At 46.0% G+C, this 20,035-nt stretch overlaps 1 protein-coding gene across 5 annotated transcripts; it reads left to right on the top strand.

Moving 5' to 3' along the window:
- The first annotated feature begins 2,471 nt into the window (after nucleotides 1-2,471).
- ASPDH (aspartate dehydrogenase domain containing) lies at nucleotides 2,472-19,046 on the top strand. 5 transcript variants are annotated; one of them, XM_080977041.1, is made up of 9 exons: nucleotides 2,472-2,625; nucleotides 2,935-3,069; nucleotides 6,797-6,861; nucleotides 8,395-8,539; nucleotides 11,264-11,348; nucleotides 14,647-14,796; nucleotides 15,840-16,066; nucleotides 16,180-16,319; nucleotides 18,837-19,046. In XM_080977041.1, the coding sequence occupies exons 2-9, from the start codon at nucleotides 3,038-3,040 to the stop codon at nucleotides 18,872-18,874; spliced, it is 882 nt and encodes a 293-aa protein (XP_080833167.1). In that variant the 5' UTR covers nucleotides 2,472-2,625; nucleotides 2,935-3,037; the 3' UTR covers nucleotides 18,875-19,046. The 5 variants fall into 5 exon arrangements, with proteins under 5 accessions (XP_080833167.1, XP_080833168.1, XP_080833170.1 ...); XM_080977042.1 differs by lacking the exon at nucleotides 6,797-6,861 and adding an exon at nucleotides 4,822-4,868; XM_080977044.1 differs by lacking the exon at nucleotides 2,935-3,069 and having other exon boundaries at nucleotides 2,473-2,625.
- Nucleotides 19,047-20,035: the final 989 nt, after the last annotated feature.

Below are 20,035 nucleotides of genomic sequence, written 5' to 3'. Positions count from 1 at the left end.
CCAGAGCGTGCGGAAACGCTGTTTGCTTTCCTGCTGCAGCGGTACCTATTTATCTACTTGCGCTGGTGTGCTTTTGAATTGCTAGGTTGGCAGGAGCTGGGACAGAACGAGAGCCCACCCCGTCATGGGGATTCGAACCGCCAACCTTCCAATCGGCAAGCCCAAGAGGGTCAGTGATTTAGACCACAGTGCCACCTGCGTCCCATGTTGGCGTATAACAGCCCCTAGAGAGTCACTAGTTCCCTAGCCCTGGTGTCTTAAGGTTGCAGCCTGGGTGAGCGAGTGAGTGGATACTTGTCAGTGATGGTGCATGAGCATACCCTCCAACATTTCTCTGATGAAAGTAGGGACATCCTATCCTATAAGAATGATGATGATGATGATAATTTTATTATTTATACCCCATCCAATGGCCAGCCAGATACCTATGGGAAGACCACAAGCAGGACCCAAGTGAATACTCTGCAATATTTCTCCGATGAAAATAGGGATGCCCTATCCTATTATTCTCCTGCCAACCTAGCAGTTTGAAAGCACGTCAAAGTGCAAGTAGATAAATAGGTACCGATCTGGCGGGAAGGTAAACGGCATTTCCGTGCGCTGCTCTGGTTGGCCAGAAGCGGCTTAGTCCTGCTGGCCACATGACCTGGAAGCTGTACGCCAGCTCCCTCGGCCAATAAAGCAAGATGAGCGCCACAACCCCAGAGCCGTCCGCGACTGGACCTAATGGTCAGGGGTCCCTTTACCTTTACCTTTACCTATCCTATTATTATTATTCCCTGCCCATTTGACTGGGTTGCCCCAGCCATTCTAGGTGGTTTCCAACATATATAAAAACATAACAACTTAAACATAAAAACCTCCCCTATACAGGACTGCCTTCAGATGTCTTCTAAAGGTTGTGTAGTTACTTATCTCCTTGGCTCGGGGGGGGGGGGTCACATAACTCCATACCTGCCAACATTTCTCTGGTGAAAATAGGGATATCCTAAGGAAAAGTGGGAGCAATGCCACTCAATGTCAGATGTACAAAAAAGCAGAAGGGACCAGCCCTTTGGTGCTTGACTGACAGCCGCTTTCTAGGGTTTCAGACCAGGGACCAACTCAGTCCTACCCAGAGACACCAAGGATCAAACCTGGGACCTTCTGTGTGCGAAGGAATTGCTTCCCTGTTCCTCTTCTGCTGTATTTGTGGGGGGAATCTTGTGCTCTGAAGCCGGCATGCGTATTGGACAGAAAAACCCAATTGGTAGCAACAGGGGATTCCACCCCTCCTTCCCATCCCATTGCAAATAACTGAACAAAATTTTCCTAGGAGTGCAGCAGACAAGGAAAGGGTTAATCCCCCCTCATCTTCTGTGATCCCAATTATTATTAGCCCACCTCTGATTATTCTAGAAGGAAAAATAACATCAGGTGTGGTTGGGTCCTCCGTTTCAAATGGCATGGGCTTCCCCTGGTCCCTTGTAGCTGGCGGAGAAGAGAACAGCAACGATTTCATACCAGCATCGCAAACCTTTGGCATCACCCTGTGTTCAGGTGCCACCATTACACCTATGAAATGTAAGCCCTTTGCAAGCATTATTTATTAGTGTTTTTAGCCCGCCTTTCCCCCAGCGACCCCAAGGTGGCAAACATGGTTCTCTCCTGCCTCTCTCTACTTCATCCTGCTCTGAGAGGTAGGCGAGGCTGAGAGACAGGGACTGGCCCAAGATCACCCAATGAGCATCATGGCCGCGTTGGGATTTGAACTCTGCTCTTCCAGGCCCTAGTCCTACACTGTAACCACTGCTCCACACTGCCTGGTGCCATGTACGGAGGAGCAGGCCACACATGCTAGCCCTGTGCCCAGTGTCCTCATGGGTACCACCTGCATTTCTGAGCTTCCCACATGGAGCAGGAACGTCTCTGGAGGCCACAATTTAAGAAGGATGTTGACAAGCTGGAACGTGTGCAGAGGAGGGCAACCAAGATGATCAAGGGACTGGAAACCATGCCCTCTGAGGAGTGGTTGAGGGATTTTGGTATGCTTAGCCTGGAAAAGAGGAGACTGAGAGGAGATCCGATAGCCACCTTCAAATACCTTAAAGGCTGTAACATGGAAGAGGGAACCTGCTTGTTTTCTCCTGCTCTAGGGGGTAGGACTCGAACCCATGGCTTCATGTTACAAGAAAGCAGATTACAACTAAACATCAGGAAGAACCTTCTGATGGTAAGAGCTGTTCAACAGTGGAACAGTCTCCCTAGGGAGGTTGTGGACTCTCCTTCCTTGTGTGGGATGTGAAACACAAGAGCAGTCAAGTACAACATTCCTAGAGTGAACATGTTTACACATGGGGAGGAATGTTTGTCCAGCCGGCAGGTAAACTTCCTGTTTCCTTCTGGGCTGGGACAGACTTTCTCCTCATGTGACTAGAGGTGGGTGTGGCCTCACCTGTGCAGGTAACGACAAAAGCACAGGGCAGGGCAGCCATCTCTCTCTCTATCACTACTTTCCTCGGAGGATGCTCCCTTGGCCTCCAGCCATGAGAGGACAAAGGGACTGTCTCTTTATGGGATAGTTTCCAGGTGTATGTTACTTTTCTAAGCTAAGTCTGCCTTCTGGGATCCGATTGTGAACAGAATGTGAGTAAACTCTTTTTATGCTTTTATACAAGACTGTGTCTGTTATCTTTTATGAGGGAATAAGGGGAAAATACCAGAACAATTATTATTGAGGCTTTAGCGAACCTGAGCAAACGCATCCGCTGTGTGTTTAAAAAGGAGGATGTTACTCTGCTAAATTGTGAACTTGTTAACACAAGTTGGAAAGGCTATAATCAAACAATATATCCTCTCCTGCATCCCTGAACATTCCCACACCTTGGAGGTTTTTCAGCAGGGTTTGTGTGGCCATCTGTCATGGATGCTTTAGCTGAGATTCCTACATTGCAGGGTGTTGGACTAGATGACCATTGACGTCTCATCCAACTCTACGATTCTGTGATTCTGCGGACACAGGAATAATCTTCCCTGCGCTTGGGAACCTTGATATTGCATGGAGGCTCCTAAATACATTCAGCTGAACAGGTAAATACATTCCTGCTCAGTGTGGCAATGGTGGAATAGGAGCTGACATGCATAGTGGAGTTGAAGGGAGAGCTGGCATGTGCTTTTTCCTATGCAGGTTTGGGCAAGGACACCTGAATAGGGTTCTGGATTCCCTGTTAATTCGTCTACTCATTCCTTTTCTCAGAAAGTTCAGTCTGCTTGATCCCATCCCACTTTCGGAGCAAACTTTTTCCGTGTGCTGCAGCCAATTTATCGGTTGTCTGTGAGTTCACCGGGGCAAATGTGCAAATTCAGCATTTGTCAAGCGTTTGGGCGGGGGATGAACAAGCAAAAACGCAAGTTTGCAAGTGTAGGAGGAAGAGGGATAAATGAAGGGGAAGCAGGCCAAGGCTTATACCAGGACAGAGAGGCACAATAGTCAACAGAAACATTATTCATCTGAACTAGCAGTCTTTCCAAGCACGGCCCAAAACACAACAGGAACCTCAAACGACACAATTGTCCCTTAGCTGGAACTGGAAGCGTGTTTGTGGATGTGAGCGAATGCTAGGGATGGGTAAACCTGTCAATTTCAGTTCCACTGTTTCTTATTTTTTCAGTCTTCAGTTCAGATTGCCCCATGTCCACATCACTTTGCAGAAAATAAAAATCCTCTTGAGAACTCACCAGTGCTTTGGTGCATGTTTCTCCAAATAAACAGCTTAGCAAGCAATTTATCTTAATATAATGCATTTTTATATGCCATGCTCACTATTTTTTTTAAATGCAAACTTTCCCCTGATATATATTCATTTGTGTACTTGTTCCCGGATCCGAGAAGTGCAGATTTTGAAGAATAGCTATGTTTTGGTTCATGTATTTTTTTTGTGGAACTGTCAATTGAATAGGTTAATGGACCCCTGACCATTAGGTCCAGTCGTGGCCGACTCTGGGGTTGCGCGCTCATCTCGCTTTATTGGCCGAGGGAGCCGGCGTACAGCTTCCGGGTCATGTGGCCAGCATGACTAAGCCGCTTCTGGTGAACCAGCGCAACGCACGGAAACGCCGTTGATCTTCACGCCGGAGTGGTACCTATTTATCTACTTGCACTTTGACGTGCTTTTGAACTGCTGGGTTGGCAGGAGCAGGGACCGAGCAATGGGAGCTCACCCCATCACGGGGATTTGAACCGCCGACCTTCTGATCGGCAAGTCCTAGGCTCTTTGGTTTAACCCACAGCGCCACCCATGTCCCTTTGCTACTTGAATAGGTTCGCATTAAAATGTGAAATGAGCAGTACTTCTCCCCCTGTCTTTAGTGAATACACAAGAAGCTGCTCCTCTTTTATAAATATAATTTTTATAAAGCCCCTAGCAAAACACAAAGCTGAAATCCTACACATACATAGCTGGGAGTAAGTCCAACTGATCTCAGTGGGACTTCTTCCGAGCAGACATGAATAAGATTGCACTGCCAGCCCTAAAGTGATGCCCCTGGAACATTGCAGTACTTGGAAGTGCAAGGAGTGTGTAATGACAACATAAAAATGCTACCTGTGGCAATTAATCTGTGACGACGCATTCACATATCCAAGTCATTATTTGATGCTATATAGCCAAGAAGCAAAGGCAGAGTTTACGAGGGAATTTCACTAGCTGTCTTCTAACTAATGCCTGCCTGCCAACAACCCATTCTCTGGGGAATTGCAGGCCCCAGGCTAATAATTAACATCCTCCAGGGATTAATTGACCAAAGGGCACCAATACAAATAAGTCCTCTGTTTTGTGCTAGTATCCTGCAGTTGCATGAGTGCCAGAGAATCAGTGCAACCGACTCAGGTGAGTCCGTTCAAAAAGTGGAGGGGTTTGGGGGCCTATAGGTATGGGGCTGGTGGAAGGTGAGATATAAAGTCTGTTTCGGATGGTGAGTTATTAACTAACTGGAAGGATAAGACAAAGAAATAAAGAGAGAGGAATGGTAGCTAATACAGACATTCCTAGACTACAACACCCATCATCTCTGACAACATATGGATGGCAGATGGGTAAGGATGGAAGGATTAGTCAATCTCACTCACATTTCCAAACTTCCAAATTTCACGTTTCTGCAGCAAGTGGTGGATTTTGTTTTTAAATACCCATGAAACATTTTAGTACGGATTTCTTCTGATGAACACAAGTTTGCACGCAGTTTTGACTAATTTTTGCGAGCAATTTCCCATAATATAATGAATTTCTGTATGTTGTTTTAACGCATGCATTCATTTTAAATGCACGTTTCCCCTTAGTATATACATTTTTGTAAACCTTGGATGGTTAGAGAAATGCATTGCAACATTAGGATAAATGCAAATTTCGAAAGATGGGGGCGTTTCGGTTCTCATATTGTTTTGGAAAGTGTGATAGATTCACTTTTAAAGGCAAAGAAGACGTTTTAATGGAAAGAAGGAGAAGTCCCAATGAAAGAAGAATGGATACAAAAACTTATGGAATACGCAGAAATGGCAAAATTTACCGAAAAAATAAGAACTCAAGATAGCAAACTTTTTATAAAAGAATGGAAATGGTTTATTGGATATTTACAAACAAACTGTGAACAGATAAGAAAATTGGCAGGCTTAATGTAATAACCTGCAGTTTTATAAGAGTATACATTTAAAGTAGATGAATAAATGTTTAAGTTAATTTGGAATATGCAGGAAATATAAAAAATAAATTAAAGGAACCACAGAAAGAGGGGAAAGGAAGTCGAGTTTAGAAATGTTAAAATTATTGTAAAATTATTGAAATGTATAAAATTGAAATTTTATATATATATATAATGAAAACTGAATAAAAAATCTGCTCTACGCCAAACCATAGGTTCCTCACCCTTGATACAGAGGCAGACAGGTGTCAATGGTGGCAGAAGTGGAACAAAATGTAAAAGAGAAGAAACAGGGATGCACGATTCGAAGGATGAACAGGGAAGGAAAGACAGGCATATTTTCTCAGGGCTCCTTCACACGCATGCCTATCACATGACGAAGCAACATCCACTGATGTCTTGCAGGCGCTATCATACCATCTCAAAACATAAATGCTTTTCAGCGGAATCCATTCACACAGATCCAGCTGCGGCTGATCAATTAAATGAGTAATGAGAAATCTAGGGGGTGTGAAGGTGAAGAATCGGCTCTTAAATTCAAATAGCTGCTCACTCTGAAGTGTCAAATGGCACAGGAGCTCTTTCTCTCTTTGTACATCTTTTTATACGTGCGCACACAGAGAGCACTGCAGGCGGATGCTAAACCTGTACGAACATGCAATCCACTTTAAAATTTACAATGGGTTTTCATATTTGCTTTATGCAAATATTATTGCTACAATTAATATCTTTCGCCTTGGGAATCAAAATGAAGATGGAGCAGTGAGTGTTTTGCCCAGTGGTGAATTTGGGGTGCAATCCTGCATATCAACGATGGCCCTCAAATATTACTGGACTACAACTCCCATCGTCCCTGACCATTGGGCATGCTGACGGGGCCTGATGGGTGTTGGGATCCAGCAATGACTGGAGGGCCAGAAGTTGCTCTGCTGTGTACACTTACGTACCTTCAAGTAAATACCACTAAACTCTAGGGGCCTCAAGTTTCTAGTAGACATGTATAGGATTTCACTGATAGATCTGTGGCATAAATATGGGTAGGCATTCAAACCCTTTCAGTCCCTGATCCATGCTTCTCTGCAGTGAACAATATCCCATATCTGCTGTTTTCTTAAACTAGGACAGGCAGAATGTCTGGGGACCAAAGGAGAAGACGGGTTGGAATTGTGGGCTATGGGCATCTAGGTAGGTGGCGTTTCTTGACAATTTCCCTCCTCTGTCCATCTGATTCTTAAGATGGCTTTCCTAGGCAATGTGTTTTCTCCCTTTGTTGAGTACCTTTTCCCACTGTCCAGTCCTCTATTATGTCTTTTATTTCAAAATAAAATTTAAAACACACACACACAATGTGTTTCATAAAACAATTTATCCTGTCTTGGTTTCGAAAAGACCTGATGGTTCTCAGAATACTTGTTATATTGCCATGTCCATGTAACATTTGGAGGTGTGGCCCACAAACTTGATGATAAGAGTCCTCTGTACCAGTGAGTTTGTGGGCCAGAGTGGCTGAGAAACTGAGAGACCTGATGGATCCTTCCACCCATGCCTCACCATTGACTACCCTGGCTGGGGCTGATGGCAATCCAACAACATTGGGAAGGGTGCAAGTTCCTCATTCCTGCTAAATTATTTGTGTCGCCCTGCCATTAATTTGTGCTGGAGGTGAAACCTAGTGGGGAAGTTCTCTACTTCTAAATGTATAGAGATGTGGGTGGCGCTGTGGTCTAAACCACTGAGCCTCTTGGGCTTGTCAATCGGAAGGTTGGCGGTTCGAATCCCTGCAATGGGGTGAGCGCCCATTGCTCTGTCCCAGCTCCTGCCAACCTAGCAGACACCAGTGCAAGTAGATAAACAGGTACTGCTGTGGCGGGAAGGTAAATGGAGTTTCTGTGCGCTCTGGTTTCCATCATGGTGTTCTGTTGTGTCAGAAGCGGTTTAGTCATGCTGGCCACATGACCCGATAAGCTGTCTGTGGACAAATGCCGGCTCCCTTGGCCTGAAAACGAGATGGGCGCTGCAACCCCATAGTCGCCTTTGACTAGACTTAACCATCCAGGGGTCCTTTACCTTTACAGTCATACCTCGGGTTAAATGTGCTTCAGGTTGAGCGCTTTTGGGTTGCGTTCCACAGCAACCCAGAAGTAACGGAGCACGTTACTTCCGGGTTTCGCCACACGTGCATGCGCAGATGCTCAAAATGACGTCATGCGCGGAAGCGGCAAAATGTGACCCGCGCAGACGCGCCATCGCGTGTTACATTCTATTCAGGATGCGAATGGGGCTCCAGAACGGATCCCATTCGCATCCCGAGGTACCACTGTACTTCTGAATGTATTACTTCTTTAAGAAGAAAATAATTGCTTTGCAGAATCAGAATAATATCTTTCTGTTTTCCCACTGTGTCCAGACAGATCTTTCTTGGCACTCACAAAACAGGGCATGGAAACTGATTCCTTCGCTGGGAACTTGAAAAGATGCCACCCAAAGGACAAAAATGAGCTCTGCATCTTAAGAGAACACCATTTCTCTCTCTCTCTGTCTTTGTTGTGATGTTAGTCTGTGTCAGAGTTTGAGAAATCCTGGGAAATGGTGCCAGGAATTAGTAGACGGGCATTCGTGCCTCTGCAAGAAACAGATTTGACGGGGCAGCAGGTGTTTGAGACACAGAGCCAAGTTCCTGGATCTGTGATACTTTTCTGTTCCACTTTCTGTCTCCAGGCCAGTACCTGGTAAAACGGCTACAAGATGACGGACTCCGACATGGGCTGGAGCTGGCCTTTGTTTGGAACCGGGACGCCAGGAAGCTGGTGGGGACAGTGCCAGAGGAGCTGCAGCTGGGGAAGCTGACGGACTTCTTGGAGCGGTGAGCAAGCAAGCCCAACCAGGACCTGGCTGCTTTCACATGTGTGTGTGTAATGGCGAGGATAAAGAAAATGAACCACCATGAACCATGGGTGTAGTCAAGGAGGAGGAAGGGAGGGGCAGCTGCCCCCCCAAATAGATAAAAATACATAGCTGAGGTTCTGCCCCCCTAACAAAAGGCCTGCCCCCCCATACAAAAATCTTGGCTATGCCCATGCCACAATACTTTGAGATAAACACTCAGCCTGCAATCCCCTGTACACCTACCTGGGAGTAAGTCTCATCGATCTCACTGGCACTCACATCCAAGTATCGGGGAATTTATCGGTCAATTACACTTTTTGCAATCTTAAATTTTGGTTGCCCCACCTTTCTGCATCAGCCTGTGATATACCGCATTTTTCGCTCCATACGGCGCACCGGACCATACGGCGCACCTTGTTTTTAGGGGGGGGGAATAAAAAAAACAATTATTCCCCCCCAGCCACGGGGCTGGGGACGGGGGAAGCCCGTGCTTCCCCCGACCCCAGCTCCCAGAACAGGCTGCTATCTGCAAGCCTTCGGAGCCCAAAGGCTTGCGGATAGCTGCCTGAAGCCCGGGGAGCGGGCAGAGGGAGTTGGTGCTGCGCTCCCCAGGCTTCAGGCTGCTATCTGCAAGCCTTCGGAGCCCGGTGGGAACTCCCGCCGTGCTCAGAAGGCTTGCGGATAGCTGCCTGAAGCCTGGAGAGCGAGAGGGGTCGGTGCCCTCTTGCTCTCCAGGCTTCAGCGAAAGCCTGCATTCGCTCCATAGGACGCACACACATTTCCCCTTCATTTTTGGAGGGGAAAAAGTGCGTCCTATAGAGCGAAAAATGCAGTATATATAGCCGTACCTTGGTTGTCAAACGCCTTGGAACTCGGAGGTTTTGGCTCCCAAATGATCAAAAACCCGGAAATGACTGTATTCGAGTGTTCTTTTGGAAGCCGAACATCCAATCGGGCTTCCGTGGCTTCCAATTGGCTGCAGGAGCTTCCTGCAGCCAATCAGAAGCTGTCATTTGGAAGTCGAATGCTTTGGAAGTCCAACGAACTTCTGGAACAGATTCCGTTTGACTTCCAAGATACAACTGTATTTGTTTTAAGTCCTCATGAAAATTCACCAGCATTTTAGTGCAATTTCTTCTAATAGACAATATACCGGTAATTTTTTGCATAATATATACATTTTTGCAATGAAACATCCCCTAATATATTTTTATATGTTATTTTCATATTTTCATACACATCACTTACCTGGAGAACTGCCTTGCAAAATTCAGAGGAATGTGAATTTCAAAGGATGTGTTTCAGTTCATATATCATTTTGGAAAGTGTGAATTATGTAGGTTTACCTTAAAATGTGAATTGAGTCTCGTTTCTCCCCCATCTCTGCATCCAAGTAAGCAGTCCTAGGATTGCACTGACCATTCACAATGTTGCCATAGCTCATTGACAGAGCAGATACTTTGCATGCCAAAGGTTTTGTTGTTGTTGGTACCCCACCCATCTGACTAGGTTGCCCCAGCCACTCTGGGTGGTTTCCAACATATATTTATATATAAATTTAACATTAAAAAAAACTTCCCTATACAGGGCTGCCTTCAGATATCTTCTAACGGTTGTATAGTTACTTATCTCCCTGATATCTGATTGGAGGGTGTTCCACGTGGTGGGTGCCACTACCGAAAAGGCCCTCTGCCTGGTTCCCTGTAACTTCACTTTTTGCAGTGAGGGAACTGCCAGAAGGCCCTCGGATCTGGACCTTAGTGTCTGGGCTGAACGATGGGGATGGAGACGCTCCTTCAGGTTTACAGGCCCGAGGCCTTTTAGGGCTTAAAAGGTCAGTAGCAACACTTTGAATTGTGCTCGGAAACGTGCTGGGAGCCAATGTAGGTCTTTCAGGACCAGTGTTATATGGTCTTGGAAGCCGCTCCCAGTCACCAGTCTGGCTGCCGCATTCTGGATTAGTTATAGTTTCCAAGTCACCTTCAAAGGTAGAGCACATTGCAGTAGTGCAAGCGGGAGATAACCTGGGCATGCACCACCCTGGCAAGACAGTGCACAGGCAAGTTGGGTTCAATCCCCAGCTTCTCCAGGTAGGGCTAGGAAAACTCTGGAGAGCCACTGCAAATTAGTCGTCCAAAGATGGGGGACTTCAGAGTGGGGGACATAGCTGTCAACCGTCCCTTATTTGGTGGGAAAGTCCCTTATCCTAGCGCTGTGTCCTGCTGCTGTCCCTTATTGATGATGTCCCTTAAATTTCCCGGGTTTCAAAGGAAGCAGCTCCTCTCCCTCCCTCCCTGCTGGTCAGGGAGGAGGGAGGCTCCAACTGTGTTGCTTGGCTGCATTGCTCACCCAATAAGGAGTCTAAGAACGACTGGGGGGGTGGAGCTTGCATGTCCTGGGGACTCGCCTTTGCTCAGCGCTTCCCAGCGGAGAGGTGAAAGTGGTTTTCCTTGCTGCATCCCCTTTGCCGGGTTGCTGCGCTGTGGGAACCACCATTTGAGGCTTTGTTTGGCTGCTGATCCCTTATTTTCGAGTCTGCTGGTCCCTTATTTTCAAATCTGTAAGTTGACAGCTATGGTGGGGGACCAGATTGCCATTCCCCACACTTGCCACTAAGGTTTGGCTTGGACCTTCATCCAGAGTGTCCTTGGCACAATTACAAACCCAGCCATCTTACCATGCCTCTCTCCTCTCTCCAAAGGCGGGCTGACGTCATCATTGAAGTGGCCCATCCCTGCATTGTCCAAGATCACGGGGAGTCCTTTCTGAAAGCTGCAGATTTCATGGTAAGGCCTGCAGGTGCCTTCAGAAAGAGGCATCTGGCACCAGGACAGCCCCTTCAAGGTGTGGTTAGTTAGATGGCCTTTCTGACCTTGGCTTGGTTCAATGAGAATCATCGTTCTCCCCCCCCCCACACACACATTTCTGCCCTGCCCCAAACACATTTTTATTCTTCCCATCAACACAATCCCCTGGGTGATATACAAAACTTTTTATTTCAAAGGTAGAATAGAAAATAGAATCCAAATAAAGCAAAACCCAGTATCAAACAAATATCTCCTCCGTCAACAAAATCAGCATAAAATCCATATGACATAGCCTAAAACCCAGCATCAAAAGATCTAAATTGCATGATACAGGTAGTATTGAAAGAGCTAGGAGAATAAAAAGGGTCTTCATTTGACACAGAAAAGGTGTTATTGCAGTTGCCAGGTGAGTATGTCTGGAGGGAGTGTTCCATAACTTTCCCCCGCCCCAGGGGCCACCTGTATCCAGAGAAGTGCTTCTTGCCTCAGTCATAGAATCATGGAATTGTAGAGCTGGAAGGGACCTCCAAGGGCCATCTAGCCCAACCCTCTGCAATGCAGGAATCACAGCTAAAGAATCTCTAACGGATGCCCACCCATCATATCAGACGACACAGCGATTCTCCAAACAGCTCTTGTTTATTCACAGGTCAGAACAGAACTGAAGTGTTCAGCCAGCCTGCTTATATAGAGCTCCAGTACAATGTAACTGTAACAACTTTCTGTAACTATCCAATCACTGAACGTCACTTTCAATCCCTTATTTGCATATGTGGACCTGAACTATCCACATTATCCCCCTGCTGGCCCAGGGTGAGAACTTCAGTACATAACACAACCTATCTCAAAACTTCCAAAGGAGGAGAGTCCATCACCTTCCGAGCTGGCCTGTTCAGAATGTTCTCCCTAAAGTTTTCTCGGGATCTCCCTTCTTGTCATTTTCATCCATTGGTTTGGGTCCTCCCTTCCGGAGTAGCAGAAAACAAGCTTCATCCATCTTCCATGGGACAGCCCTTCAGATATTGGAAGGTGGCTACCATGTCGCTTCTCAATCTTCTCTTCTTCAGGCTGAACACACCCAACTCCCTCAACCATTCCTCATCAGGCTTCCAGACCCTTTATCATGTTGGCTGCCTTCCCCTGCACACTTTCCAGCTTGTCAATATCCAAGTCACCTGGAAGCAAATGAACCTAACCATGTGTTGGCAGCTGGCTTCATTTTTATTTATTTTTTAATATCCTGGGCTGGCAAATTTTAAGTGAGGCTGTTCTGATGCTGTTTGTATAACATAAACAGTCCTGCAGATTTTGCCCTTTCTTTACATTTGTCAATGGTTCTGCACTGTGCAATAGTGTCGTTGTGAACCAGTTTTACTGTGACCAGCCATTGGCATTGTGTGCATTGTGTGTGTGTGTGTGTGTGTGTGTGTGTGAGAGAGAGAGAGAGAGAGAGAGATTTCTCTCACCTATTTATTTTGTAAAGCTTTGTTTTGTTCTGCTAACAGCATAGTTCTGGTCTAGAGCTCAGAAATTTATAAAAATAACCACAGGAGCATTTAAACATCACACAGTGTTCTTTATAGGGACCAGACAAAAGACAACAACCTCCAAACACTCCAGATGATTTCTGGTGTCCAGACAGAAGGCCTGCAATAAACAGAGACAATTTGGGCTTGTCCTATTAAGGGAACATGCATGTTCCTTTTCATTCAGCCTCCCTCCACCCCTCGCCCACGATTCAAACCTCACAAATCTAGCATCTGTCTTTCGCCGCTTCTGCCGGAAAAGTTTCTCATCTCAGCCTTGACCGTGTTGTGCAAATAGATTTTGCTTTTGTCTTCCTATATGCTCTTGTGGTTAAAGCCTGCACAATCCAAAAAAACCTGAACAGTTCTGCAGCTGCTCCAAATCACTTAAAAATAAACAAAACCCCAATTTAACTTTTGGCTCAATAGATGATGTTGATGGTTCTGTTGCCCTTGGGAGATGCCTGTGAAATGGGAGGCAGGAATCGAACCACACAACAGTCGCAGATGGTGCTTCCATCTCCTCTTCAAAAGAGAGGGTGGAGGGTGATTTCGACTAGTACACTTTGCATGGTTGTCCATCACTTGGATGCTGAATCTTAACAGGTGGCAAATGGATCAGATCTGAGGTCCTGAGGGCTCCCCTTCCTGCTTTACATTTTCTTTCCACACCTAGGAAGCTGCCTGATGTTTAATCAGGGCACTCATTGATTCCCCATTGCTCAGTACTAACTACACTGGAGGTGGCTTACATGGTGTCTTCCAGACTTTGGTTATGTCTCTGTTCCCACCTGTCTCCTCCTAGGACTTCCCTTCTTAAAACCCTTGCCCCTGTCAGGAGGTCCTACACACAAGTAGGAGTCCGGCAGAGGCACACGCCCGACTGGCATGTTCTCTCCCTCCTGGTCATTCGTTCGGGAGATTCAAAAGCTTTCTCCAGCCCAAACATCACAGTGACTGATACAAAGAGGCATCAGCACACTTCAGGATCAGCAGAGTATAGGCAGTCAGCGTTCAGATTCAGTAGTGCAGCAATTTAGCTAAACTATGTTTATTTACATACCATATTTTATGATCTATAAGACTCACTTTTTCCCTCCTAAAAAGTAAGGGGAAATGTGTGTGCATCTTATGGAGCGAATGCAGGCTGCACAGCTATCCCAGAAGCCAGAACAGCAAGAGGGATCGCTGCTTTCGCTGCGCAGTGATCCCTCTTGTTGTTCTGGCTTCTGAGATTCAGAATATTTTTTTTCTTATTTTCCTCCTCCAAAAACTAGGTGCGTCTTAAGGTCTGGTGCGTCTTAGAGAGCGAAAAATACGGTATGTACACTCGGAGCATCGTAACTCAGCTCCTTCCTCTTCAGCATCAGACAGCAAAGAGAAAGGACAAAGGACAAATGACCTACATCACAGAAACACAGTAATACAAACATCCTGTCTCCGTCACTTCCCACAATGTGGAATGAAAACATACACCATCATGTGATATAAACAATCCCATGACTGCAACACGGGAAAAGAATCCTAACAGGCCCACCCCCACTGCTTATCCCACTGAAAATGAACTTCCTTCCAACCCCACTGCTCTGGTCAGATGCTAATTTCTCCCACATTCTGTCTGCATTCAACAAAATAAATTATTTGCCATTAAATAAATGGGGAGGTGTAGCCAGTCTGCACCCAAATCATCATTCTCCCTGTAGCTTCCCAACACCAGCAGCTGCAAAGTAAACGTTTCTACATTCTCCTAGGTGGGATCGCCAACGGCCTTAGCAGATTTAGACACCGAGCTTAAATTACGCAAAGCTGCAAGAGAGGCCGGGCACACCCTCTATATCCCCAGTGGGGCTCTATGGGGTGGACAAGACATCCAGAGGTTGGATGACGGAGGGTTACTTCAGGTAAGATCCCAGAGGGGGCATCGCATTGGCAGTGCGAGTAGGTAAATGGGAAGACTGGAAAGAGGAAGGGGTGTGTGGCAGTATATTGACTATCAGAATTGATTTGATTGATTGCAGATTTATAAACCACTTCATCAAAAAAGGTCTTCAAGCAGTGTAAAAACATACGTTTTTTGTTTACATTGTAATCCTGGCTTTATTCCATGACAGAACTAGGTGGTGATGCCCAACTGCATCACATACTCTTAAATCATGCCCTATTATGAAATATTGCTAATCCAGAATTTAGCAAATAAATAAGCAGCGATTTGACTTTTAGAAGACCTCTGAAGGCAGCCCTGTTCAGGGAAGTTTTTAATGGGTGATACTGTAGATAGCCGTGTTGGTCTGCCATAGTCGAAACAAAATAAAAAAACTCCTTCTAGGTATCTGAAGAAGTGTGCATGCACACGAAAGCTCATACCAATAACAAACTTAGTTGGTCTCTAAGGTGTTACTGGAAGGAATTTTTTTTATTTAATGGGTGATGTTTTATTGTGCTTTTAATATTTTGTTGGAAGCTACCCAGAGTGGCTTGGGCAACCAAGTCATATGGGCTACATTCTTCTTCTTCTTCTTCTTCTTCTTCTTCTTCTTCTTCTTCTTCTTCTTCTTCTTCTTCTTCTTCTTCATCTACAGTGGTACCTCGGGTTAAGAACTTAATTCGTTCTGGAGGTCTGTTCTTAACCTGAAACTGTTCTTAACCTGAAGTACCACTTTAGCTAATGGGGTCTCCCGCTGCTGCCGCACCACGATTTCTGTTCTCATCCTGAAGCAAAGTCCTTAACCCGAGGTACTATTTCTGGGTTAGCGGAGTCTTTAACCTGAAGCGTCTGTAACCCGAGGTACCACTGTACACTGAAATGTTGAACTATTTCTTTGATGGTTTCTTAAATCTCCCTGTCACACTTGCCATCCTCTCCTGTCACACCACACCCCTTGAAAACCTCTGATCTAAGTGCCTGGAAGGCAAATTCTCCAACTCTTATCCTTCCATCTTCTAGGCATTGACTGTTACAATGGTGAAACACCCCAGCAGCTTCCGACTAGGTGGGCACCTGGGGGAGCTTGCGAAAGGTGCCCAGCAGGAACGCGTGGTCCTCTACGACGGCCCTGTGCGGAGATTGTGTCCCTTGGCTCCCAACAACGTCAACACCATGGCAGCAGCTTGCATGGCCGCCCCCAGCCTGGGCTTCGACGGTGTGAAAGGCTGTCTTATAGCTGACCCCAAGTGAGTCCCTGGCCTCTGCCTGCCGCCTGGGTGGGAATGTTGGCAAACTGATGGCGCCTGCCAGCATCCTACTTAAAAGCTCCAGTCTAACTGACTGCTCTTCCCCACCACAGCCTCCCCGATTACCACGTGGTGGAGATCGAGGCCACTGGACAAGGTGGCTTCTCCGTCAGCACGAAGCGCAAGAACCCAGCTGCCTGTGGGGCCGTCACAGGGGCAGCCACTTTTGCCGCTTTCTGGAGCAGCGTGTTAGGTGAGGATGAAACCCCCTAGTCCAGCATCCTGTTCTCAGGAAGGGCAGTCAAGCGCCAACGGGAAGCTTGTAAGCGAGATCTGAGTGCGACAGCAACTTCTCCACTTCCTAATTTTCCAATATGATGGTGCCACGTTTTGCTCTGATCATGACTGAAATATACTCAGAGTCGCAAAGTGATTTCATGCTCTTTATTCAGCTCATAGTGGTGAGGAGGAATGAATGAAAGTCCCCTCAAAGTATCTGCTTTATATACATTATTTACACAATGGGCTGCACATGATTGGTTAATTCTGGAATTCTACTGTAAGCCAATCAGGTTGTGGATTCACTTATATCTGGAGCATGATTGGGTGGTTCCTGCCAACCAATCATACTGCTGCATTGTTCTTGGACCAATCAGACTGCTGCATTCTGAATCCTATTGTTCTAGGACCAATCAGACTGCTGCAATTTGGATCCTATTGTTCTAGGACCAATCAGACTGCTGCAGTTTGGATCCTATTCAACTCAGTACATAACAATGACTCTTAATGCTAACTGTATCCTTGTACCCTCCAACACTTCTCCGATGAAAATAGGGACGTCTTAATCAATAATAATAATAATAATAATAATAATAATAATAATAATAATTTTACTGTTTACTATTTATACTATTGCATACCTTCCAACATTTCTCCAATGAAAATAGGGAAGTCATATTGAATAATAAGAATAAGAATAATACCCCACCCATCTGACTGTGTTGCCCCAGCCATGCTGGGTGGTTTCCAACATACCAGTACATAAAAACCTAATAAAACACTAAACATTTAAAACAGCTTCTCTTTGGGTGGCTCGGGGGTTGCATAACTCCATACCCTCCAACATTTCTCTGATGAAAATAGGAAAGTCCTAAGGAAAAATGGAAAAGGGACGTGGGTGGCGCTGTGGGTTAAACCACAGAGCCTAGGACTTGCCGATCAGAAGGTCGGCGGTTCAAATCCCCACGACGGGGTGAGCTCCCATTGCTCGGTCCTTGCTCCTGCCAATCCAGCAGTTCGAAAGCACATCAAAAGTGCAAGTAGATAAATAGGTACTGCTCCGGCGGGAAGGTAAACAGCATTTCTGTGCGCTGCTCTGGTTTGCCAGAAGCGGCTTAGTCATGCTGGCCACATGACCCGGAAGCTGTACGCCGGCTCCCTCGGCCAGTAAAGCGAGATGAGCGCCACAACCCCAGAGTCGGTCACGACTGGACCTAATGGTCAGGGGTCCCTTTACCTTTACTTTAATCAATAATAATAATAATAATAATAATTTTACTATTTACTATTTACACTATTGCATATCCTCCAACATTTCTCCAGTGAAAATAGGGAAGTCATATTCAATACTAAAAATAAGAATAAGAATAAGACTGCCCATCTGACTGTGTTGCCCCAGCCATGCTGGGTGGTTTCCAACATACATAAAAACCTAATAAAACACTAAACATTTAAAACAACTTCTCTTCATGTGGCTTGGGGGTTGCATAACTCCATACCCTCCAACATTTCTCTGATTAAAATAGGAAAAGTCCTAAGGAAAAGCAGGACCTTGTGGGATCAAATCAGAAACCGGGATGGCATCTGTAAATCTGGGACTGTCCCTGGAAAATAGGGACACTTGGAGCATCTGCTCTTAATGCCAACTGCATCGTCAATCCATTGCTGTAGCATTGTACAGAGCCAGTTTCTGGCTCTTTCCGTTACAGAGATCTAAGGGAAAGTATGCAGGTGGTATTCTATGTCCCAGGGGTGGGGATCCTGGGGCCTCGGAGGCCAAATGCTTGTCTGCACACCTTGCTTGGTGCTCTCCCAGCCCACATCTCCTCCCCTGACCACAGCTTGCATTGTCTCTGCTCCACAACCTCTAGAACAGTGGTTCTCAACCTGTGGGTCCCCACATGTTGTTGGACTACAACTCCCATCATCCCTGAGCTCTGGCCTTGCTAGCTAGGGGTGATGGGAGTTGTAGTTCAACAACATCTGAGGACCCACAGGTTGAGAAAGGCTTCTGTAGAATGTCTTCTTCAACTGTGATGACACCCCTTCCTTGCCTGGATTGGAGGGCTGTGTGTTTAGAAACAGATGACTTCTGCATGGCTGGAAAACGTTCCCCATCCCTGTTATATACGAATAGCAAACTCATTTTCTATGTTGTGAAGCTTATGTAGCCAAAGCAGAACCCTCCGTGCACAAAAAAGGGAGGTATCTGCAGGCTTGGGGAAACCCAAGGTTTGCAGCACCCATCATCATCATCATTTTTAGTGGGGGAAAGCCCTAAGGGGGGGGGGGGGACTCACCCTGAGCATGGGAACAGCGAACTCCATCCGCTCACCTGGAAGCAAACTCCATTGAACACAATAGGACTTACTTCTGGGTACAAGTGTATAGAATTGCCCGGTTCGTCTTCTGTTCTCCATCGTGAGTGGCCCTGTTGGGCGATGGGGTTTGGCAGTTCTTTGGGCTCTGACTTTTCTTTTCCTTTCCACAGTGTGCCAAGGCCACGGAGGCCGAGTCTATCTGTGCTGAGCTTTATTGCATCTGTTCTCTAGAGGATTCACAGACGATCTCTGTGGGTGCCAGAGGTTCAGTTGTAGGGAGCTGAGAAGGCCGGGAAAGAAGAGACATACCAGCTTCAAACCCCCTGCACGCCTTTAATCCATCAACTCTATAAACATCCAACTATCTCTGCCTCCTTCCATTTCCAGCAGCCTTCTTGTCTCGCACCCGCCATCCACAAGCAATCTGGATTCTGCAGTCCTGTGTACACTTACTTAGGAGCAAGTCCCATTTGGCCTATTAGAGAGATGCCCTCAAGAGTCTTTCATATGATTCAAGGGTGTTTTAGAGGAACAGGGAAGGGCTCTTCCAAGTGCCACTCACGGCAATATTGCTGCAACACTGGCGAGTTAAAATATCCCCCGGTGATTGAGGAGCAGGCGGAACACATATTATTGTCAATTAGAGAAAATGGAAGAGATGTGGGGAAAGACCAGGGGAGATAATCTGACTGGCCTTCCTCAACTGTTATACTAAATATCTAATTATAAGAATATATGAGGAAAGAAGCCTCTTAACCTGGCTCGTCCCCCCCCCTTTCCCCTTCCCTTTAAAAAAAAATACTCATTAATACTTCAATTTCTCTCTCTTTTTTACATGGCACTGTTTATTATTGATTAGAGGCTACCACCCAACTTAGGAAGACTTGCATTACAATTCTAAACAGGCTTACAGAGGAATAAGGCCTACTGAATTCAATGGCACTTACTCCCAGAGTAAAATATGCTTAGGCTCACGCTGTTAGTTTATTGGCAGGGTCCAGGGTATCGTCTGAAGGCACATAAGGAGACCATCTTGTTGAAGATAAGCGGTCTGGGTTTGATCAATGGCTGGATGGGTCACTAGCAGGGAACCACACTTACAGGATCATGGAATCTTATGCTGCCTGGGGTTCCATGATTGAAAAATAGTGGGATAGAACTGCAGTTAAATAAATAATATTATTAATAATATGGGATGCAGCCTGATTCATCAGTTAAGACTGCCTCACATTTGTAGGAGGATGAAATACAGTGGTACCTTGGGTTAAGTACTTAATTCGTTCCGGAGGTCTATTCTTAACCTGAAACTGTTCTTAACCTGAAGCACCATTTTAGCTAATGGGGCCTCCTGCTGCCGGAGCACGATTTC

The sequence above is a fragment of the Podarcis pityusensis genome (genome assembly GCF_964106645.2).
Source record: "Podarcis pityusensis genome assembly, chromosome: 13".
NCBI classification, from domain to species: Eukaryota; Metazoa; Chordata; class Lepidosauria; order Squamata; family Lacertidae; genus Podarcis; species Podarcis pityusensis.
Note: the sequence above shows the minus strand (reverse complement) of the source record. Positions and strands in the feature narration are given on the sequence as shown.

Excerpts from the sequence above, each read along its gene's own strand:
- ASPDH (XM_080977041.1), top strand. The coding sequence starts at position 3,038 with ATGGAGGCTCCTAAATACATTCAGCTGAACAG. Across the intron at positions 3,070-6,796 it reads AAATACATTCAGCTGAACAG|GACAGGCAGAATGTCTGGGG; the intron begins GTAAATACATTC and ends TTCTTAAACTAG. Across the intron at positions 8,540-11,263 it reads CTGACGGACTTCTTGGAGCG|GCGGGCTGACGTCATCATTG; the intron begins GTGAGCAAGCAA and ends CTCTCTCCAAAG.